At 46.4% G+C, this 19621-nt stretch overlaps 1 protein-coding gene across 1 annotated transcript in view; it reads left to right on the top strand.

The window, feature by feature from the left end:
- Positions 1 to 459: 459 nt before the first annotated feature.
- The window catches only part of NTPCR (nucleoside-triphosphatase, cancer-related), a 29910-nt gene continuing 10748 nt past the window's right edge, over positions 460 to 19621 (top strand). The window contains exons 1-3 of the mRNA XM_039248848.1: positions 460 to 607; positions 4920 to 5082; positions 5585 to 5681. Coding sequence (XP_039104779.1) covers positions 574 to 607; positions 4920 to 5082; positions 5585 to 5681 — 294 coding nt within the window. The 5' untranslated portion in view covers positions 460 to 573. The remainder of the gene's footprint in view (positions 608 to 4919; positions 5083 to 5584; positions 5682 to 19621) is intronic.

The following is a 19621-nucleotide window of genomic DNA, read 5'->3' as shown; positions in this document are numbered from 1 at the left end:
ACACACCCAAGACCAAACACTCCGAATTTCCCAGCATCAAGCACGTTTTACCAGGTAATTCTACTCGTAGCTTAATGGACAACCCTGAGCCAAGAGATCGAATCGATAGCAAAGCCTCCTCCCTCTGAGGAATGTTTCTAAGACCAAACTTCCAGAAGGGTGGGGGTAATTTCAGCCTGCAGGTCTGGATGTCAGGGGCAGGACTTAGACCACGGGCCTCAGCTAGCCCAGCACCAGTTTAGTAATAGGTATTCTCAAGTACGTCTCCTTGGAGACACCCCCTGGTGAGCCGGACATCGAACAACAACCACAAGCCCCAAAGTACACCTGACCACCAGACGCCAGACCGCGGACTTCTCCACAGCGCAGAAACCAAGAGCCCAAGGCGCATGCGCGAGTCGAGGCCGCCGGCTGAGAGGCTGGGGAGACCGAAGCGCATGCGCGGTCGCGGGGGCTGTGCTTCCGGTCGGCGGAGGCGGGGCCTGGCGCGGGCTGGGGGCGGGACCTGGGCCGCGACCCCGACCCCGACCCCGACCTGAGCCCCGGCCGCGACCCCCACGCGCGCCCACCGCAATGGCCAGGCACGTGTTCCTCACGGGGCCCCCAGGTAACCCCGCTCAGGTCTCCGCTTTCGGGGGGCAGCCGGGGTAGGCATGGGGTGGAGGGAGCGGCCCGTGTACTTACTTGGGGAGGGGCGGCGGGCTCCAGGGTTCCGGCGGCTGGCCTCTAAAGCCCCCATCCGAAACTACGGGCTCCGTGACCCCTTCCCAGAGAACGTGATTTAAGTACAAAAGCTAGGGCTAGAAATGGGGCCAACGTCGGTGAGAAAAAGAACTGTGGTTTGGGGGTATGTGGAAGAAGCTTCTTTACGAAGGTATTAAAGAGGGGAGGGTCCCGCGGCAGCGAGCTTAACTGCAGTTTTGAATTGCAGCCTGTCTGCCTCAGCCGTGATTGATGTGAAGGTGCCTGGTGCCTGTTGATGGGCACACGTGCCGCCACCACCTTGGCTCTGGCCGGGTGTTTCACCTGAAGGGTCGTGAAATAAAGATGAGGCTTCCAGTTCCCAGTTGCCGGCAAGGGTGAGGCTGCAGGACGAGAAGCCTGGGTACCTCCCAGAAGCCCCTTTCAGATCTATGTCTGTGGGTGAATTCCTCAAGCCTATGGGATCGTGAATGGGATAGTGTGTGTTCACGTGAAACTGGGGGACTAGACGCTTTTGAAACCCAGGCCCTACGCCTGTATCCCCTGTGACTCAGGAAGGTGGCGGCCGCATCAGATAGATGGGCTCAGGCAGAAAGATGGATTGGAGTAGAGAAAAGTGATTTATTTCTTCAGCTCCTTTGCAAGGTGGGTCTAATGTTTAAATGAGCTGACAGTTCGGATATCAAAGAACGTCTGGGCCTAGAATCCTCTTTCACTTTATTTTAGTGGTTACCTGCTGCCTTAAGTAGCAAAGGCCATACTTAATATTGTAGACTCTGGAATTTTATGTTTACCCGGCAGTGGGGACCTGTGAGGAGAAATTTCGAACATCCAGAGTGCTCCCTAATATTGCAGAAGACTGTCTTCTGAAAGTTGATTGGCCAGTCCTTTATGTAAACCTGGAAATGCCGTTTTCTCAGCAGGCTGGCCCCGAGACATCTATGTGTTTCATAACAGAAGTGATCTGTTATTGTGATAGTATCTGCCTGCGTCCTGGAGGTGGCTGGGGACAGGGGTTGACCAGGTCAACGCTGGTTCTTCCTGTCCCCCTTTTTATAAAAGTTCCATGTACACACAGTTGAAAGATTCAGATAATTCTACGAGGTAGCTCTCATAAGCCTGTCCTAAAAACCAGTCACCTTCTCTTCCTCTCTATCTTGCTACTAGAGCTATAGTGTAATTTTGATTAGCTCAGTACAAGTGAAAGCTAATCACAGAAGAGCCATGTAGTTAGTAATCTATAATCGTCTTTTCCTTTTATGGATGACTTTTTTTCCCCTTTGGAGTTACTGTCTGTTTTTTTCATAGTTTCTCTCATCAACTCAAACTCAAACTCTGCCTGCTATCTAACTCTAATCTGTATATTCAGATCATCAGGTAATATATCTTCTCAGAGAGGTCACTTTTTGTTGTATATGCTCAGTGCGCCACTTGTGTCTCCTTGAACTTACCATTTTTCCCAACTGTCCAGCCGGAGGGCTTTATCTGGTCACTAGATTCTAGATCTGTGCACAGGGGCAGGCCTGAAGGGCCAGGGAATTCCTGTCCCCCAGGAGCAGCCTCCAACCCATGATAGATGGAAGTCTCTGGATAAACTCCCTACTTCCTCAGCCCTCAGGCAGGGAAACTGAGTCACGTGCCCAAAACTATCTCCCAGGATTCCCCGGTGGGATTAGCTATCCACAAAGGTAACTTGCTTGATCATGCAGTTCCTTCCCTTGGGGTTTTGGGGGGGGGGTGTCACTTTCCAAATTGAACTTCCTGCACCTGAATCTTTATCTCAGGGTCAGCTTTGGAGGAGAGCATTAGAACCAAAAAGATTCTGGAGCTTTCTGACTTGCCCATGCCTGTGCATGGTATGGAGCTATCATTTTGGGGTCTCCTTCCTCATAGGTTACCTCTTAGTGTAGACAGGGCTAAGGTAGTAGTGGCTACATTGATGGAGAAGAAAAATTAACTGAAAGCTAATTTCCAGTGCTTGGCCCAACGTGCAGGACACACAGCGGCCCCTTTAGTCACAGCTGCTCTTCATTAATCTTCTTCAAAATGTAACTTTTTTTCTTACATTAAGAGTAATACCCATTTACTATTAGACCAGAAAAAAAAATTCAGAGTTTTAAAGAAAGTGACAGTCACATGGAATTGCAGCATATAGAAGTGAGTGCTGTAAACTTTTCCATTTCCTTGTCAACATTTCCTGTAGAACGTATACTTCACTTAAAAAGAAAGCGTAATAGAATACTACTGTATATGCCTGCTGTGTCTTAACCTGCTTTTTCCCCATTTAGCATTGCTATATTGCAGTCTGTTTTCTGTGCTAAGAAAGATAGGTGAGCAGTATTCTCTTTAAGGCCTGCATGGCATTCCTGCATATTTATATTGCCAGTATATACATGCTACCATAATCCATCACTCCCTTACTGATCCTCATATAGGTTGCTTTCTGTATTTCTATAATGAATACGGACGTAAACCTCCAATTTCACATATCTTTATAGTGTCATCAAATTCTTGCTGAAAGTGAATTCCTAGGCATAGAATTGCTGTGTGCTGTGGAGGGCACACGGAGGTTACCCTTCAAAAAGTACCAGCTTACGTATCCCCCATTGCCAATGGCCTGCTTTAAACAAGTTCTTCAGGGACTATGATAAACAGCAGGTACTGGGGGACATAGCTGGGGATGAAAACCCTACACAGTTCTCTTCCGGCCATGGTGAGCATGTGGCTGGCATCCCTTTGGGTTGGTGTTCATGGTCCGGAAGGCCAGCTGCCATTGTTTGTTAGCGTGTCATTAGGAGGAGACATTTATTAAACAACAGATCATTGTTTACCTCAAGGAAGCTTAAAAGGGTTCTTGGGGAACCCCGATGGCTCTGAGGAGGCAGCCATAGAAATAAGATGACTTATACCACTGTGGTATCTCAAAATAGTCTACTGCAGACTTGCTGGAGGATTCCCATTTTTCCATTTTTGATAACCATGATGCCATTGGCTTAAATCTCTATGGAGCAAGTCATGGTGACACACAAAGGCCCCTGTTAAATTGTACGGTCCTTACTAGTTGTGCAACCTTGGGTAAGTTACCTAACCCCTCTGTGCCTCATCTGTAAAATATGGTCAAGAATGGTAACTGCCTGGGGCGCCTGGGTGGCTTAGTCGGTTGAGCGTCCGACTTTCGCTTAGGTCATGATCTCGCGGTTCGTGGGTTCGAGCCCCGCATCGGGCTCTGTGCTGACTGCCAGCTCGGAGCCTGGAGCCTGTTTCAGTCTGTGACTCCCTCTCACTCTGACCCTCCCCTGCTCACGCTGTCTCTCTCTCTCCTAGAAATAAATAAAACATTAAAAAAAAAAAAAAAAAAAAAAGAATGGTAACTGCCTGAGAGGGTAGTTGTGAGGATTGAACCCCGGAAATGCTTGTGAAGCATGCTAGAGAAGTGCCTGGTTCCACGGTGTTGGGGATTCCTAGTTATTTTATTAGCCGGCCCCTGTTGGTACCTGTAAACACATCAGAGTAGTTACCAGGTCAGGTGGACGGGGGTAGAGGTGCAGAGGGTGTAACCAGGAACGGGGTGGGGGGCAAGCCAGAGGAATGGTTAGAACACCAGAGGAGGTCACAGAAGGGGCTGCCAACCTGATGGGCTTGCTCTTGTGAGAAAGTTTGAAAACTGCCATTTCTCGTGGTGGTGGTGGTATTTAAGAGACGCTTTTTGGGGAGACACAGCAATGTTACGTCCACGGTGGAGTGAAGGGATTCTCATGGTTAAATGTAGATCCAGAGTGTTGGGAAGGTTGAAATCCTAGTTTAAAGTGCCCAGCCTTTGACCCAAGCATGACCAGTTTTACGTCCTGGTGGGAGTGTGGCCACCCAAGGAGGAGAGTACACGTAGTTCCAGAAGCTCGTCTCAGACGGTGCACATGGCACTCGATGGTCACCAGAAATCCACTCAGTTGGTTCCGGGATCTTGTATGTGACAAAATTAATAATGTTTCAGAATTTCACAATAAAACTTACAATCCCATTCATATTTTTATTACGCTTGAAATTAAAAAGCTTTAACACTTGGGATGATCAGAATTAAAGCGAATTAATATTCATAAAATTCATTTGCAGCCCATTTCTCTCCCCCTGTGATTGCTCTCAGGCCTGAGTGCTGTGCCCTCTAGCAAGGGGGGTGGCTCTTAATGTGCTTTTTTGTTGTTTTCTTGTTTTTCTTTCAGGAGTCGGGAAAACGACGTTGATCCAGAAAGCCAGTGAGGTTTTAAAGTCCTCCGGTGTGCCTGTCGATGGATTTTACACCGAAGAAGTCAGACAGGGAGGGAGAAGAGTAGGATTCGACGTTGTCACCTTATCCGGCACGCGGGGAGTTTTGTCTAGAATTGGGTACTGACACTTCATTTCCGCGGTGTTTTATTCTCCCTGGGCACAGGATCGAGCCAAATGAGCTCTGATCCCTATCTTGAAGAATCTTGGGCCTTTCTAGATTTCTTAGAGAAAGAAAACAGTCATGTGAAAAAGTACAAAGATAGCATACCTCCCTTAAAACTTACTCCACTGAGTAATACGTTTTTATCATTCTGTAATTCATCATCCTGTTTCTTGTGCCACTTTTCCAAGATAGTTGGTGTGCCTCCTCCTGTAGCTTGGGGATCCACACCCACCCTACCCCTCGCCCCCTGTAACTGTCAGGCCTGGTGGCAGTGACGTGGTGGGCATACTCTCTAGAAACCTTGTTCTCAGGAGACGGCATGGCGTCAGGTTTGTATAGGTGACCTCTAAGGGTGGTTTAGCCTATGTGGAAGGCCAGAGGCTCCGTGGAGTCGCTACAAACCAGAAATCAGTATGGGGTCTTTTCAACAAAGGATGTGCTGTTTTCTTCATTCAGCTCAGAGCCTCCGCCCGGGAAACGCGAGTGCCGAGTTGGGCAGTATGTGGTCGATCTGACTTCCTTCGAGCAGCTGGCACTTCCCGTCTTGAGGAACGTAAGTGTGTGATTTCTGCGTCTTGAGCCCGTTCCTTCTTAGCACTCCTGGGAACACAGTGGTTTTGCTGCTAACGAGTAATGAGTGTTGCATCTTATAATTTAAAAGTTTTCAAGTGATTGAGCTATAAAGAGGATGTGTACTGTAATTGGACGTCACTATGATCTACAAATAAACTCCTCATCACCCAAATTCAGCACGCAGAAATATTTTATACTGGGAGAATTCTGATGGCCAGCTCCCAAGGCTCCCAAGGTTAAGTCTTTCCTCTGCCTTCCTCCTATTTATATCTTAGCCCCGTTTTCATGGCACAACAAATAAACATTCAGGAAGGGAAAGTGTCATTATAGAAATATTACCCTTCCTCGGCTTCTGATAGGGTTACCTCCTGATAAACCCATCCTAAGTTGAAAGCTGCTAAGTGGAAAATACATCTAACCTACTAACCAACATAGCTCAGCCCAGCTGGCCTTAAACATGTTCAGAACTCTTCACCTCAACTGCGGTTGGTCAAGTTCATGTATCACAGAACCTGTTTTGTAATGAGATGTTGAATATCTCATGTAATATACTGGATATTGTACAGAAAGGGAAATACATAGCAGATGTGTGGCTGTAGAATGGTTGTCCGTGTGTCAGTCATTTACCTTCATGAGCGTGTGGTTGCCGGGGAGATGGGATGTGCTGCCCCTGCCCAGCATCTGGGAGGAGAAACTGCACGCTGCCGCTGGCCCAGGAAAAAAATCAAAATTTAAAATTTGATGTCTGGAGGCGCCTGGGTGGCTCGGTCAGTGAAAGCATCTACCTCTTGATTTCAGCTCAGGTCATTGTCTCACAGCTGTGAGATCAAGCCCCGCATTGGGCTCAGTGCTGGACACAGACCCTGCTTGGGATTCTCTCTCTCCTTCTCCCTCTGCCCCTCCCCCGCTTGGCACATATGTGCTCACTCTCTCAAAAAAACATTTTTCTGACCTGTGGTTTCTGGTGCATCCATACTGCTCTCACACCACCATAAAGTTGAAAAATCGTAAGTCAAACCATTATAAGTCCAGGACCACTTGTGATATACTGTATATCACTGTGTTACCTGGTTTTTCTTGTTTTGTTTTTCTGTTTTTTGTTTTAAAACAGCTCATTGAGATATATTTCACATTCCATACACTTCACTCATTTAAAATCTACAATTCACAGAGCACCTGGGTGGCTCAGTCAGTTAAGCATCTGATTTCGGCTCAGGTCATGATCATACAGTCCATGAGTTTGAGTCCTGCATTGGGCTCTGTGCTGACAGCTCAGAGCCTGGAGCCTGCTTTGGATTCTGTGTCTCCCTCTCTCTCTGCCCCTTCCCTGCTTGCACTGTGTCTCTTTTTCAAAATAAATAAAAATAAAGAAAATATACAATTCATTTTTTTCTAGTATATTCATAGAATTGTGCAGCCAGTCATCACAATCAAATTTTAGAACATTTCCATCCTTTCAGAAGGAAATCCCATACCCATAAAGAGTCATTTTTCATTCCTATGGCCCTCCCAGCCCCTGGTAACCCCTGCCCTACCTTTCTTTGCCTGTCAGTTTGCCTGTTCTGGGCATTTCATAAAAAAGGAATCACATAATGTGTGGTGTTTTGTAACTGGCTTATTTCACTTAGCGTAATGTTTTCAAGGTTTATCCACACTATTGCACATATCGTTCCTTTTCATGGTTGAATAATATTCTATCATATGGATATACTGCCTTTTGTTGACCAACCATCTGTTGATGGACATTTAGATTGTTTCCACTTTTTGGTTATTGTGAATAATGCTGCTCTGAACATTTGTGTACAAGTGTTTGGATGGACGTCTGTTTTCACTTCTCCTGGGTGTACACTTAGGACTGGAGATGCCAGGTCAGGCGGTAATTCTCTATAAATCTTTTTGAGGAATTAGCAGCCGGTTTTCCAGACCAGCTGCACATTTCCACCAGCAGTGGATGAGGATTCCCGTTCTTCACATCTTTGCCAGCATCTGTTATGATCTTTGTAATTCCATGCATTCTAGTAGGTGTGAAGCATTGTCATATTGTGATTGTGATTTGCGTTTCCCTGATGACTAGAGATGATGAGCATCTTTTCATGTCCTTATTGGCCATCTGTATATCTTTTTATGAGAAATGTTTATTCATTTGCTTTGCCCATTTGCACATTGACTCATTTGTCTTACTACTGAGTTGGAGGATTTTTTTTTTTTTTTTTAAGTTTATTTTGAGAGAGAGAGAGAGCGGGCATGCATGTTAGGGAGAGGCAGAGAGAGAATCCCAGGCAGGCTCCACACTGTCAGCACAGAGCCCGACTCAGGTCTCAGACTCACAAACCATTGGATTATGACCTGAGTTGAAATCAAGAACTGGACACTCAACTGACTGAGCCACTCAGGTGACCCTAAGATTTTTTTTTTTTTTTTTTGTAAGTTCTGGATACCAGTCTGTTATCAGTTATATGATCTGTAAGTATATTCTTTCGTTCTGTAGATATCTTCCCTTTCTTCATGGTGTCCTTTGAAACATGAATGTTTTTGAGAAGTCCAGTTTATGTTTATCTTATGTTGTATGTGCTTTTGGTGTTGTATCAAAGAAGACTTTGCCTGACATAACTTCGTAAAGCTTAACTCCTGTGTGTTCTTCTCAGAGTTCTGTAGTTTATTGTTACATATAGGCCTGTAGTCCAAACTAATTTTTGTATATGGTGCTTTCCAGATTCATTCTTTTGCATATGAATATTCACTTGGTTCAGTACCATTTGTTGAAGACTATTCTCTTTCCATTTAATTGTCTTGGCACTCTTGTTGAAGTCAGTAGGCCATACAATAAATGTAGGGATGAACCTTGGACTCCGAATTCTATTCCATTTATCCTTATGTCAGTTCTATCTTTTCTTGGTTCCATAGTACTCTGTCTTTATTACCAAAGTTTGGATTTTGACCGGGATTGTACTGAGTCTATAGATGAATTTGGGGGGGTATTGCCACCTTAACAATATTAAGACTTTTGATCTATCAACGTGAGCTCTCTTTCCATTTACCTATATTGTTTTGTAGTTTCTAGCCTATACGTTTTACGCTTCTTTAAAAAAAAAATTTATAGCTTAGTATTTTATACTTTGGGCTGCTATGTACACGGACTGTTTTCTTAGTTTCATTTTTGGAATGGTCGTTACTAATGTATAGAAGTACAAGCAGTTTTCATTTATTGATTAGTCTTTTGTCCTGTCACCTTGCTGAATATGTTTATTAGTGCTCAGAGTTTTTCAGTGGATTCCTTAGAATTTTCTATGTGGAAAATCATGTCATCTACAAATAGAGGTAGCTTTACATTTTCATTTCTACTTTGGATGCTTTTATTTCATTTTCTTGCCTAATCACCCTGGTTAGAATCTTCAGTTCCCTGTTGAATGGGATATACTCATCTTGTTCCTGATTGTAGGGAGAAAGCATTTTACCTTTTACTGCAAAGTATGATGTTAACTGTGCATTACTTGCAGATGGCCATTACCAGGTTGAGGAAGTTCCTTTTTATTCCTAGTTTGTCGAAGTTTTACAACGAAGAAGTTTTGGGTTTTGTCAGATCCTTTTTCTGCATCTACAGAGGTGATTATGTGATTTTTATCCTTTATCATATTAGTATAGTGTATTACATTAATTCAATTTTGAATGTTAAACCAGCCTTGATTGTTGAAATAAATCCCTCTTGCTCATGATGTATGATTATTTTTATATGTTGATGGATTCAAAAGGATTATATGCAAATCCTTTTATATGTTGCTGGATTTTTATCTGTTTGTAAATACTCTGTTGAGGGTTTCCACGTCTGTATTCATTGGGGATGTGGTCTGTAGCATTCTTGTGGTATCTTTGTCTGATTATGGCATCAGAGTAATACTGATCTCAGAATAAGTTGGAAAGTATTCCTTCCTCATCTGATTTTTAAAAAATGTTTTTAATCTTTTATTTATTTTTGAAAGAGAGATAGAGACAGCATGTATGGGGGAGAGTGAGAGAGAGAGGTAGACACAGAATCCGAAGATAGGCTCCAGGCTCTGAGCTGTCAGCACAGAGCCCGATGCGGGGCTCAAACCCACGAATCGTGAGATCATGACCTGAGCCAAAGTCGGATGCTTAACCAACTGAGCCACCCAGGTGCCCCTCTCTTCTGATTTTTAGAAGAGTTTGTGAAGTATTGGTATCAATTTTTTCTTTGAATATTTGATTTAATTTACCAGTGAGGCCCTGTGGCCTGAGCTTTTCTTCAGGGGAAGCTTTTTAATTATGAATTCAGTCTCTACTTGTATAGAGGTGCTGATTTTTTATTTCTTGTTGAGTCAGTTGTGGTAATCTGTGTCATTTAGTAATTTGTTGGCATACAGTTGTTCATATATTATGCTATAATCTTATTTATTTTGTAAAGTCAGTGTATTTTCCCTTCTTTCATGCCTTATGTTGGTTATTTAAGTTTCCTTCCCCCTCCCCCCTTTAGTTTTTGGCCAACAGTAGGAAAAGATTTGTCAATTTAGTCAAAACCAATTTTTTTTGAGTATGTATTACTTACTTCTGAAAATTCACTTATCAAATCCTAGATATACAGTTGTGAACAAAACAGACATGTTTTCCCTTTTCTCCAGACTCTTAGTCGAGTGGGAAGTATAGACATTGAACAAGTAAATGGAGAGTTGTCATAAACACTGTGAAGGAAACAAGTGGAGTGCTGTGAGAGGTGCGGGGAGCTGACTTCAGATCAGAAGACCAGGATGGAGCTCTGGGGAGGTGCCGCGTACCTGAAATGGGAAGATGGGGAGGCACCATCACTTCAGGGGGAGAATGTGGGCCTGTGGGGGGCGGGAGGTGCTATGGAGAATACCACAGATGATGTGAGCAAATAAACTGAGGCCCCACTGCCCTGGAGCAGGAGTAGGTAAAGAGGAAGGTGTGGTTGGTAAGTGGGGTTGGACCATGGGATCAGGGCCTAGTAGACTGAGTTTCATTTAATCTGATAGACTTACTACTTTGATTTACTTTTATGGAAACTGCCTTGGCTCCCAAGGCAAGTCTGAACCTTCCAGAGGCATCTGTTGTGCCCCCAGTAGAGTCCAGGGTCTTTCCCTTGGCCTGGGGGGCCCTTTGCCATCTGGCCCACTGATCTCTGACCTCCTGTTACCGCTCTCCAGCCATGTGTCCCCAACACACGCCAGGGCCAGGGCCACGCCAGCCTTTGGCTCTCAGCCCTAGCCGTTTTCTTTGGTCGGTGCACTCTTATCTTTGCCTGTCTGCTCTGTTTTGATATTTGGGGCACAGCTCAGATGTGCAGTCGGGGGCTGTGGTAGTTGGCTGAGGCTGCCGAAAATTCGAAAATTCTCAGTCCAGCCTTCCGAGGGCAGTTCTCATTTCAGAGGGCTGGCGGGGCCTTGCGCTCCTCAGAGCCCACCTCCTCCCTCCCGGGCTTCCTCCCCCTCACCGGCTCCCCTCACCTCCTGCCTTTGGGAACCTTCCCTTGGTCCAGTGCTGGGTGCCTTGTGGCCACTGTATCGGCGGGAGCAGTCAGAGAACAGGATATTTTTCTCTCTGGCGCTTTTCCCATCAGATGCATACCCTCCACTTAAACGTTCAAAGGGCAAGTGACGTACTTCAAATGAAATTCCCGTTGAAGTCTCTGGCTTTGGGCACTGGATCAATATAAAGGATTGATTTTTACTTACCTCACTTCGAACAGACTGAATCTTGGGAGAGCAGTGGGCACATACGTGCTTGGTGTCTGTCTGCAAGATTATATAAGAAGTCATATGGTGACTGGAGTAAAAGCTGGACTCTCTCTTTTTTGATCAAAAAACAAAGGAAAGCAGACGTCTCCCAGTTTTTTATTCTTTGATTACCAAAACCCAGACGTCCGTGTTTTAGGAAGACTTCCCAGGCTGCAAGCTCTTCCGCAGTTGAGGTCACAGATTTTTTTTTTCCTCAAGTACACATTTTTCTCCCATCTCATATATTTATTTTATTGGGATGAAGAAAGGAAAAGGAATTAGCATTTGGCCTTCACACTTAACAAAAGAACGAAAGAAAAAAAGTACAAAGGTAATTACACGACAAAACTAAGGGAATATAAAGAGGTAGTGGGCAACTGGCGTAACCCGAAAGCTTTAGAAAGTGCGTTGAGGCAGGTGGAAAGCTTGATACAGAGAGCGCATTAGTTACAGTGCCTGTGATGTCAGAACACACTCACTGCTTCTTGAGGCTTATCTGTTAAGTGCCTGCTACCTGTAAGACATTTCACTGTGGATGACATATAGTTTTGAGTTGTGTCTAATGAAGACCATGAGGAGAGTGATCCTCTGGGCTGGTAGGGGTGTGCCTGCGCTGAGCGGGGAGGCAAGAATGGGCTGGAGGCTCGCAGCTGCGGGAGGCCGGGGCAGGGCTGGGGGAAGGCACAGGTGTGACCGCGGCCCCGGCCGCTTCATTTCCGTAGGCCAGAGTGGACACTGCTGGACTCTCAGGGACACAGGAAAATAGAGTGAGGCTGGGAAACACTGAAGACTAAGTAAGGTTTCGAGAAAGTCCTAAGTAGGGTTGAATGTCATTGATTCTTTTTTTCATTCCACCGATGCCTTCTTTCCCTTATTGGACAATGTTTATTGTTTTTTCTGAGTTTTAACGTTCTCCCTACTCAAGGTAGCAAATTTGTAAAAAAAAAATAGGGAATAGAAATAAAGAAGGGGTGCCTGGGTGGCTCAGTCAGTTAAGTGTCTGACTCTCAACTTCGGCTCAGGTCATGATCTCATGGTTGGTTAGTTCAAGTCCCGCTTCCGACTCTGCGCTGACAGCACAAAGTCTGCTTGGGATTCTCTCTCTCCCTTTCTCTCTGCCCCTCCCCTACTTGCTCGCACTGTCTCTCTCAAAAAATAAATAAACCTAAAAAAAATAAAGAAGAAAATAGGAATGACTCTCCTCACTGGGTTAACCACCATTAGTGTATTTCGTTTCTTACCTTTTTATACTTGATTTACTCCGTCATTCTGCACCGGGGGAAAATATTTCATATCGTTTTGTAGGGTTGGGGTTTCCCCCTTGTTATGACTGATTGATATGGGAATGGCCTTCCTATAGGATCACCTTCACAACTGTGCTCATTTAATGATTGCGCAGCATATTGTGGGTTTTCACCTTTGACTTCAGCATTTCCCCTCAGTGTCAGACGTTAACCCTTTGTACACCAGCCTTCTCTCCAGCCTTGGTCATTTCCCCGGGGAGGGATCTGAGGGTGGAGGAACCGGGTAGGGTACCTACTGGTGTGTGTGTGAGCTTCTGGGGTCTCTCTGCACGCTGCTGGGGTGCTACCCACCCCCCCACCCTGCCGCCGCCAGCATGTGAGTGTGTCTGTTTCCCTGCTGCTTCACCAGCACCGGGCACTCTGCCGGTTTTCTGTTTTCCATGCTTCTTTCCAACACTCCTTTGCTTGGATTCATGTTTTTAAGTTTCTAATGAGGTCAAATGTTTGTTACTTTATTGTGTAATTTTTGATCTAATTGTTTTTGTTTATTCCTCTAACCAGTTTTTCTTTTTGCCTTAAAAAGATCTTTTATAAGGCAGATGACTTTTCTATATTTATTGATCGCCTTTTCCTCAAGTTTTTCACTTTGATGATCCTTCTTCCTTCCTTCCTTCCTTCCTATTGAGAAAGTCTTCCTCTTTTCCAAGTTAATGTCAAATTTGTTTCTTCTGTATACCTTTTTCTTTTCTTTTAACATTTATGTTTTTAATCCATCTGGATTTATTTTGAGTATATAGTGAGACTCCCAGTTGCTTTTCTTCCAAATGCTTAGCTGGTTTACCAGAGCTGTTTGTTAACCCAGTTCTCATTCATTTATTATGCTTTATTAATTATATTAAGAAGTGTGTGTGTGTGTGTGTGTGTGTGTGTGTGTGTGTATGTTCTTTTCCATTGGTCTGTTTGAGCCTTACATCAGTACCACACTTTTTTAATTGCCATTCTGTCTTATCGTTTAGAAAGTTGTCTTATCCATCCTTGTCTGTCAATTTTCCTGCATCACAGTGGTGGTGGTGGTGGTGGTGGTGGTAGTGGTGGTGATGGTGGTGGTGGAGGAAGGACTTAACAGTGATTGAGTGCAAGTCCTACACCAGCCACTAACTCATGTTCCCGTTTTACCAACAAGGAAACTGAGGTAGAGGACAGAAATTTAATTTCCCCCAAGGCACACAGCTTGTAAGCGGTGGAGCTGGCATGAATTGTAGAAATATGTCAGACTTTGACTCCCCATAGCCAAAAACCTGGTATCTCTGTCTTTCCATTTGTTTCTTTAAAAAAATAAAAAACCAACTTTGTTTTTTGGTAAGGTTATTTAGAGGTTTCTTCTATTTTCCGATGCTTCTGTTATTAGGATTGTTTTTTTTTCTTTGTCAGTTTTTTTTAGTGATCACAGCTAACTGCGTAACATGAGCCTTTTTCATAATGCTCTTTTTGACAGCCACACTGAATGCTGTATTAGAATTTGTTGCAATGTAGGATTTAACATCTTATTGGCTCCCAATGCATGTCTCCTACTCACATAGAAAGGTAACCATTGAGTCTAAGGTTTTAAAATAATGAAAGACATCCAGGCAAAGCCCTGTTTTCTAGGCTGACCCATGGAAAGGACTTAACACCTGATGAACACCTGATGAAAATCAACATGGTTGAGCCTGTTTTGATCAAAATGAGGCTTTTGGTGTAGATTTGTTTTCAAAAGAAGGATCTGCTTTCTGATCCTGAAATGGGATTCTGCTTCAGATCTTTGAAACATCATCTGAAGGTCAGAGGATTCCTGTCTGGGGAAAGGTTGTTTTTTTACCACTTGACCTGTAACGGCCACTTAGTATTTCAGGCCACTAGGCTTTAGAGAGAATTTAGAAAAATCAGTTTCTAGTCAGGATCCATTCCTGAAAGGTCGACAAGAGCCCCAGCTTTGCTTTTGAATTTCCTTCATTGTTACCAAATGTGACATTTTTTCCTTTGTTCCTCCTCACTCTCTATTTCTGTACCTCGCGATCCCACATATGCGCTGCAAGATCGCCAGAGAAATAAAAAGCTGTCTGGCGCAAACATAAACATTAATTTTAAAATTGTCAGCGAGAACATTCCTGCAACGAATCAAAATCGGAAAAGGAACTGAGAGTTTGGCGTGAGTTGGTTCTGCGGTTTATAACCTTGTAGGATATGTCATGGCGCCCCTTCCTGGTCACCTCTGGGGGGCCAATCCCTGTCACGAGCTTCCTGGGGAGATGTGAAACCGGTCCCCTTTGTTGGGGGACAGAGGGAGGCCGAAGAAGAGGCAGACACTCATCCTAGGTTGGTAGGTGGCCGTTGTAATCGGCACAGGGGCCTTCTGTACAAGGCTTATGTTGGACCAGCAAGGTGAAAGCGTCCCCACTCCCACCCGCCAGGTCTTAAGAGTTTAGAGAGAGAGGTTTCTGTCCAGTGTACTGTGCAGGTGCTGTGGACACCACCTCAGTGTTACGGCAGTGTCCTTGGAGCGGCTTCTGGGAGCTAGGAAGGACGGGATAGGGTGGGGAGCCTCCGATTGCTTGGGGCCAGCTCACGGGGCAGCAGGTGGTCACATCTTTTCCGTGAGCTTCCCTGCAGCCTCCCTGATCCCCGTGGGCAGGGTCTGACACTCTGTGACGTCCCGTTGTTGGTCTTGGTGAGCCTCTGTGATGCAGGGGCTGAGCGGGTGTCTGCCTTGGACTTCTCTGCCTTCATGCAGTTCCTGCCGCCCGTGCCCAAGAGGCACGCGGAGTGCTCCCTGAGTACGGCATGGCGGAGTGCTCCCTGAGTGCGGCACTGCCGCGTACTCCTGAGAGGCACACAGAGTGCTCCGTGTGCTCCCCGAGTGCATCACGGCTGAGTGCTCCCGAGAGGCAGGCGGAGTGCTCCCTGTGTGCAGCATGGCTGAGTGCTCCCGAGAGGCACGCGAGTGCTCCCTGAGTGCATCATGGCTGGGTGCTCCCGAGAGGCACGCAGAGTGCTCCCTGAATGCAGCACAGCCAGTGCAGAAGTTGTGTAAACTGTTGCCTTTCTCCCTTCCACTCCCCCACCTTGTCCTGTTTGCAGCTCACACCAGGCCTTTGGAAGGAAGCCCGCCATGATGGGCTGGTGCTTTTCTTGAATCTTATACCAAGACTGTGTGCATGTGAGTGTTCTTTTTTTTTGTATTGATTCTAATTTGGGGGAACTTTATTTGGATATAACGTTACTCATAGAGAAAAAGACCAGAATAAGAATAACGCAGGATCACCTGTATACTTGTTACCCAGAATCACTTGTCATCGGCGTTTGCCCTGTGTGCATGTGCACGTGCATGTGTGTTCACACAAATACATAAACTTGTGGAGGGAACCATTTGAGAATATGTTGCAGTCCTTGGGGGGCTTCACTTCTGAATGTTCAGTACATTTGCCCTGAGAATAAGGATGTTCTCTTGTACCATCAGTATAGTTCTCAACCTCAGGAAACTTTACACCAAGAAAATACTAATAATCTACATTCCTGTGCCGTTTCGTCAGGTGACGTAGCGCTGTCCTTCAGAACGGTTTCCCCTGTGGCCCAGGGCCCGGTATCAGGTGTAGCTGTCCCCTCCCCACAAGCTCCTTCACTCCGGAACGTCCTCTCAAGTCCTCCTTCGTCATGAATGACATGACGTTTTCTGCTTTAGCAGGACGGTCTTCTTCAGGGCTTGGCTGCTGTTTCTTCGGCACAACTTGAGTTGGAAGACTGCGTACCTGGGTGCGCGCCATTCTCGGGCCTCCCGTCTGGAGGTGCGCCAGGTTCGGTGATGTTGGTTTTGATTACCTGAGCGGAGAATTCTCCAAAATCCCAGTGTGTATGTACACTGTTTCCTTTGAGGTAAATACGCAGCGAGTGGGGAGACATGTTAAGGCCATGCACATCCGCCTCGTCAAAGTTTCTCCTGGATAATTCCAACTTTTCTCAACTTTATTAGACTCTCTGAAAATAGTAATTTCACTCAAGACCTTGACTGGAAAGCCAATGTCACCACTGCCTCCTAAAATGTTTTTTGTAGCAGGTGAGCTGTAATTAACCATAAAGTCATCGTTCATTCGAAAGCTTGAACTACGAAAGCCGTAATGGTTGATTTTTTTCCTCATCAGATCTGCACTTCTGTACTTTTTTTTTTTTTAATGTTGTATTTATTTCTAGGAGAGAGAGAGAGAGACAGCGTGAGCAGGGGAGGGTCAGAGAGAGAGAGGGAGTCACAGACTCTGAAACAGGCTCCAGGCTCTGAGCTGGCAGTCAGCACAGAGNCAGGGGAGGGTCAGAGAGAGAGAGGGAGTCACAGACTCTGAAACAGGCTCCAGGCTCTGAGCTGGCAGTCAGCACAGAGCCCGACGCGGGGCTCGAACCCACGAACCGCGAGATCATGACCTAAGCAAAAGTCGGACGCTTAACTGACTAAGCCACCCAGGTGCCCCTGCACTTCTGTACTTTGATCCCATCTCCTCAGGAGTGAGAAAAGAAGGCCTCACTGCTTCACTGTAGCCGAACCCTTCGGCTTTCTCCATCCTAATAAGCAATTTCTACTACAAGGATGTCAGACCTCAAAGATACTAAACTTGATGGGACATCTGGTGTCCCAGGCGGTTGAATATCTGACTCGATTTTGGCTCAGGTCATGATCTCCTAGTTCACAAGTTCAAGCCCCTGCACCAACAGTGCAGTGCCTGCTTGGGATTCTCTCTCTCCCTTTCTCTGCCTCTCCCCTGCTCGTGCTCTCTTTCCTTCTCTCTCAAAATAACTAAATAAATGTTAAAAAGAAAAAAAAAAGATACTAAGCTTGAATCAAATTTAGATATTGGCTAAGGTTTTTACTAAGCCAGAGGGGTTTTTAAAAAGGTAGCTTTTAGAAACACTGTTGGCTGATAAGGAAGTGGCAGGAGTTAGCATGGCCATCTCTCTCTTTCTCTCTCCCTCCCGCTTGTGTGAAGGAGAGAAGTGGAGGGCGGAGGGCCCTTCCCCTGCGCCTCACATCTCACCTGCCTGCCCAGGCCACTCTCCATCCTGAATAAAACGCTGCTCGTCCTGAGACCTGAGTGTGTCGTCCATTTGGAGTAATTGAAAGCCATGATTTCTCCCAAAACAGGTCTGTGGCTCCGCCTCTATAGCCCCCGGAAAGCCCTGTGTAGCCGCCTCTGTAGCCCCGTGCCCTCGGTCCTCTGTGGAGACAAAAGTAGTTTCCTTCCAGTTAGATGGGTTCCTTGCATTCTTTCCTTCCATCTCTTGATTGTTTCCTTCGGTTTCCTTCCTTATTCACACTGAGAAGATACGCAGGTGGTGTTGCACGCGGGTCTGGAGGGGAGCTTTGGCATCTGGTGATCTTGGGGTTGACACCCAGCTCTCACTTGGGAGCTCCGTGACTTGTCTTGGGTCTGTTACTCATCCTGAAACGGGTGCAGAGACCTGCTGCACGAAGTTCTCGGACTGCATGCCGAGTTGCTGCTAGGAGGGGCACCCGTGGGGGGGTTCTCATGCTTCCTCCTGAGAACGCGAGCGAGGTGATGGGCAGCACAGCCTGGGGCGGGGCCCCACCTCAGCAGTCTGATCTGTGCTGGCCAGGGCCCTGGGGGGCCAGAGCAAGCTGGACATCGGTTATGGGGACCTGCCCGCTCAGATGCCCAGGCTGTGCCTGAGGTGCTGGGATCCCGAGGTGTCACGGGTTCCCAATCCCCCGGGCTGACTGTCAGCCAACTGTTTCAGTCCCGGGATGTTCTCCTGGCTTGGAAGACACCAAGGGCACCGATCCAGTGCTGTGCAGACAGGTGCACACTGGGGCGGGCCCCAGAGAGGCCAGTTAGGGCTTCCCGGAGGAGCCTGGAACCATGGGCTCCCGGGTGGGAGTGTCTGGTATTAGGGTATGGACAGCCCCTACCTGGAGCACCCCCCCCCCCCCCACTGTCTCCCATAGAGAAGGGCTGGGCTGCAGGGCACACAGGCAGTGTAGACCTCTCACCCTGGCCACCAGCCTGTGATTTCGTCCCTGGGGACACATGGTTGAGGTGCCACGAGAGTGCTAAGGGATTCTGAAACTTTGGGCATGGAGTAAGCACACACACAAGTCTGTTCGGAGCCCTTCACTTTCAGCTAGGAACTTGAGAGGGTGGAGGAACTGTGGGCTGGGGTGGCAGCCGTCACTGTGCCTGTCATCTGCCTTTCTGGCCTCCCAGGACTGTGGCTCTTTGGGGGGCTCAGGGTCGTCACTCTGCCCCTGACGGCTGGCACACGCTCCCTGGCTCCCTCCCGCGACTTTGGTGCTCGCAGTCCCAGACAGGCCAGCTCCGAGGCCAGGCTATGGGCCTGGTAGTAAAGAAAAGAACAAGTTCATACCACCGGAAATGCTTCGGAGGTAAATTGTCTGCCGTAAAACAAATCCACTGTTTCTAATATAGTATTCTGGTGAAATGAAATTGCCCATTTTAGGTTTATGTTTTCTTTTGTGTTCTTAAAAGTCATTTAAAGATTAAACAAGAAACTGAAAAAAGTCACACAATTTTCAGGTCTCTCATGTAGCTGGTACACAGATATCTTGTTGCTCTAAATTGATTTAATCTTTCCAGAAAGCAGACTAGCTGAGTGTAAGCAAAGTTATAAAGTTTTTCATGGCTTCCCTTACCATTGGCTGGTCAGTTTTGGGACTCTGTCCCAAGGAAATAGCTCTCCCTCACAACACCGAGAGGAACTGAAGTATGCCTGGCACAAAAAAGTGTTTCTCCCTCTTTGTGACAGTGAAAATATAGTCAGCTGAAGCGTAGGCCTGGGAGAGGGGTGGTGAGTGTGGGGGGAGGGGTGATGGGTGTGGGGGGAGAGGGGTGGTGAGTGGAAAGGAGAGGGGTGGTGAGTGGGGAGAGGAG

The sequence above is a fragment of the Hyaena hyaena genome, unplaced genomic scaffold (assembly GCF_003009895.1).
Source record: "Hyaena hyaena isolate Hyena2069 unplaced genomic scaffold, ASM300989v1 scaffold_319, whole genome shotgun sequence".
In the NCBI taxonomy this organism is placed as follows: Eukaryota; Metazoa; Chordata; class Mammalia; order Carnivora; family Hyaenidae; genus Hyaena; species Hyaena hyaena.
The sequence above is the reverse complement of the archived record's forward strand: the minus strand, read 5'-3'. Positions and strand labels throughout refer to the sequence as shown.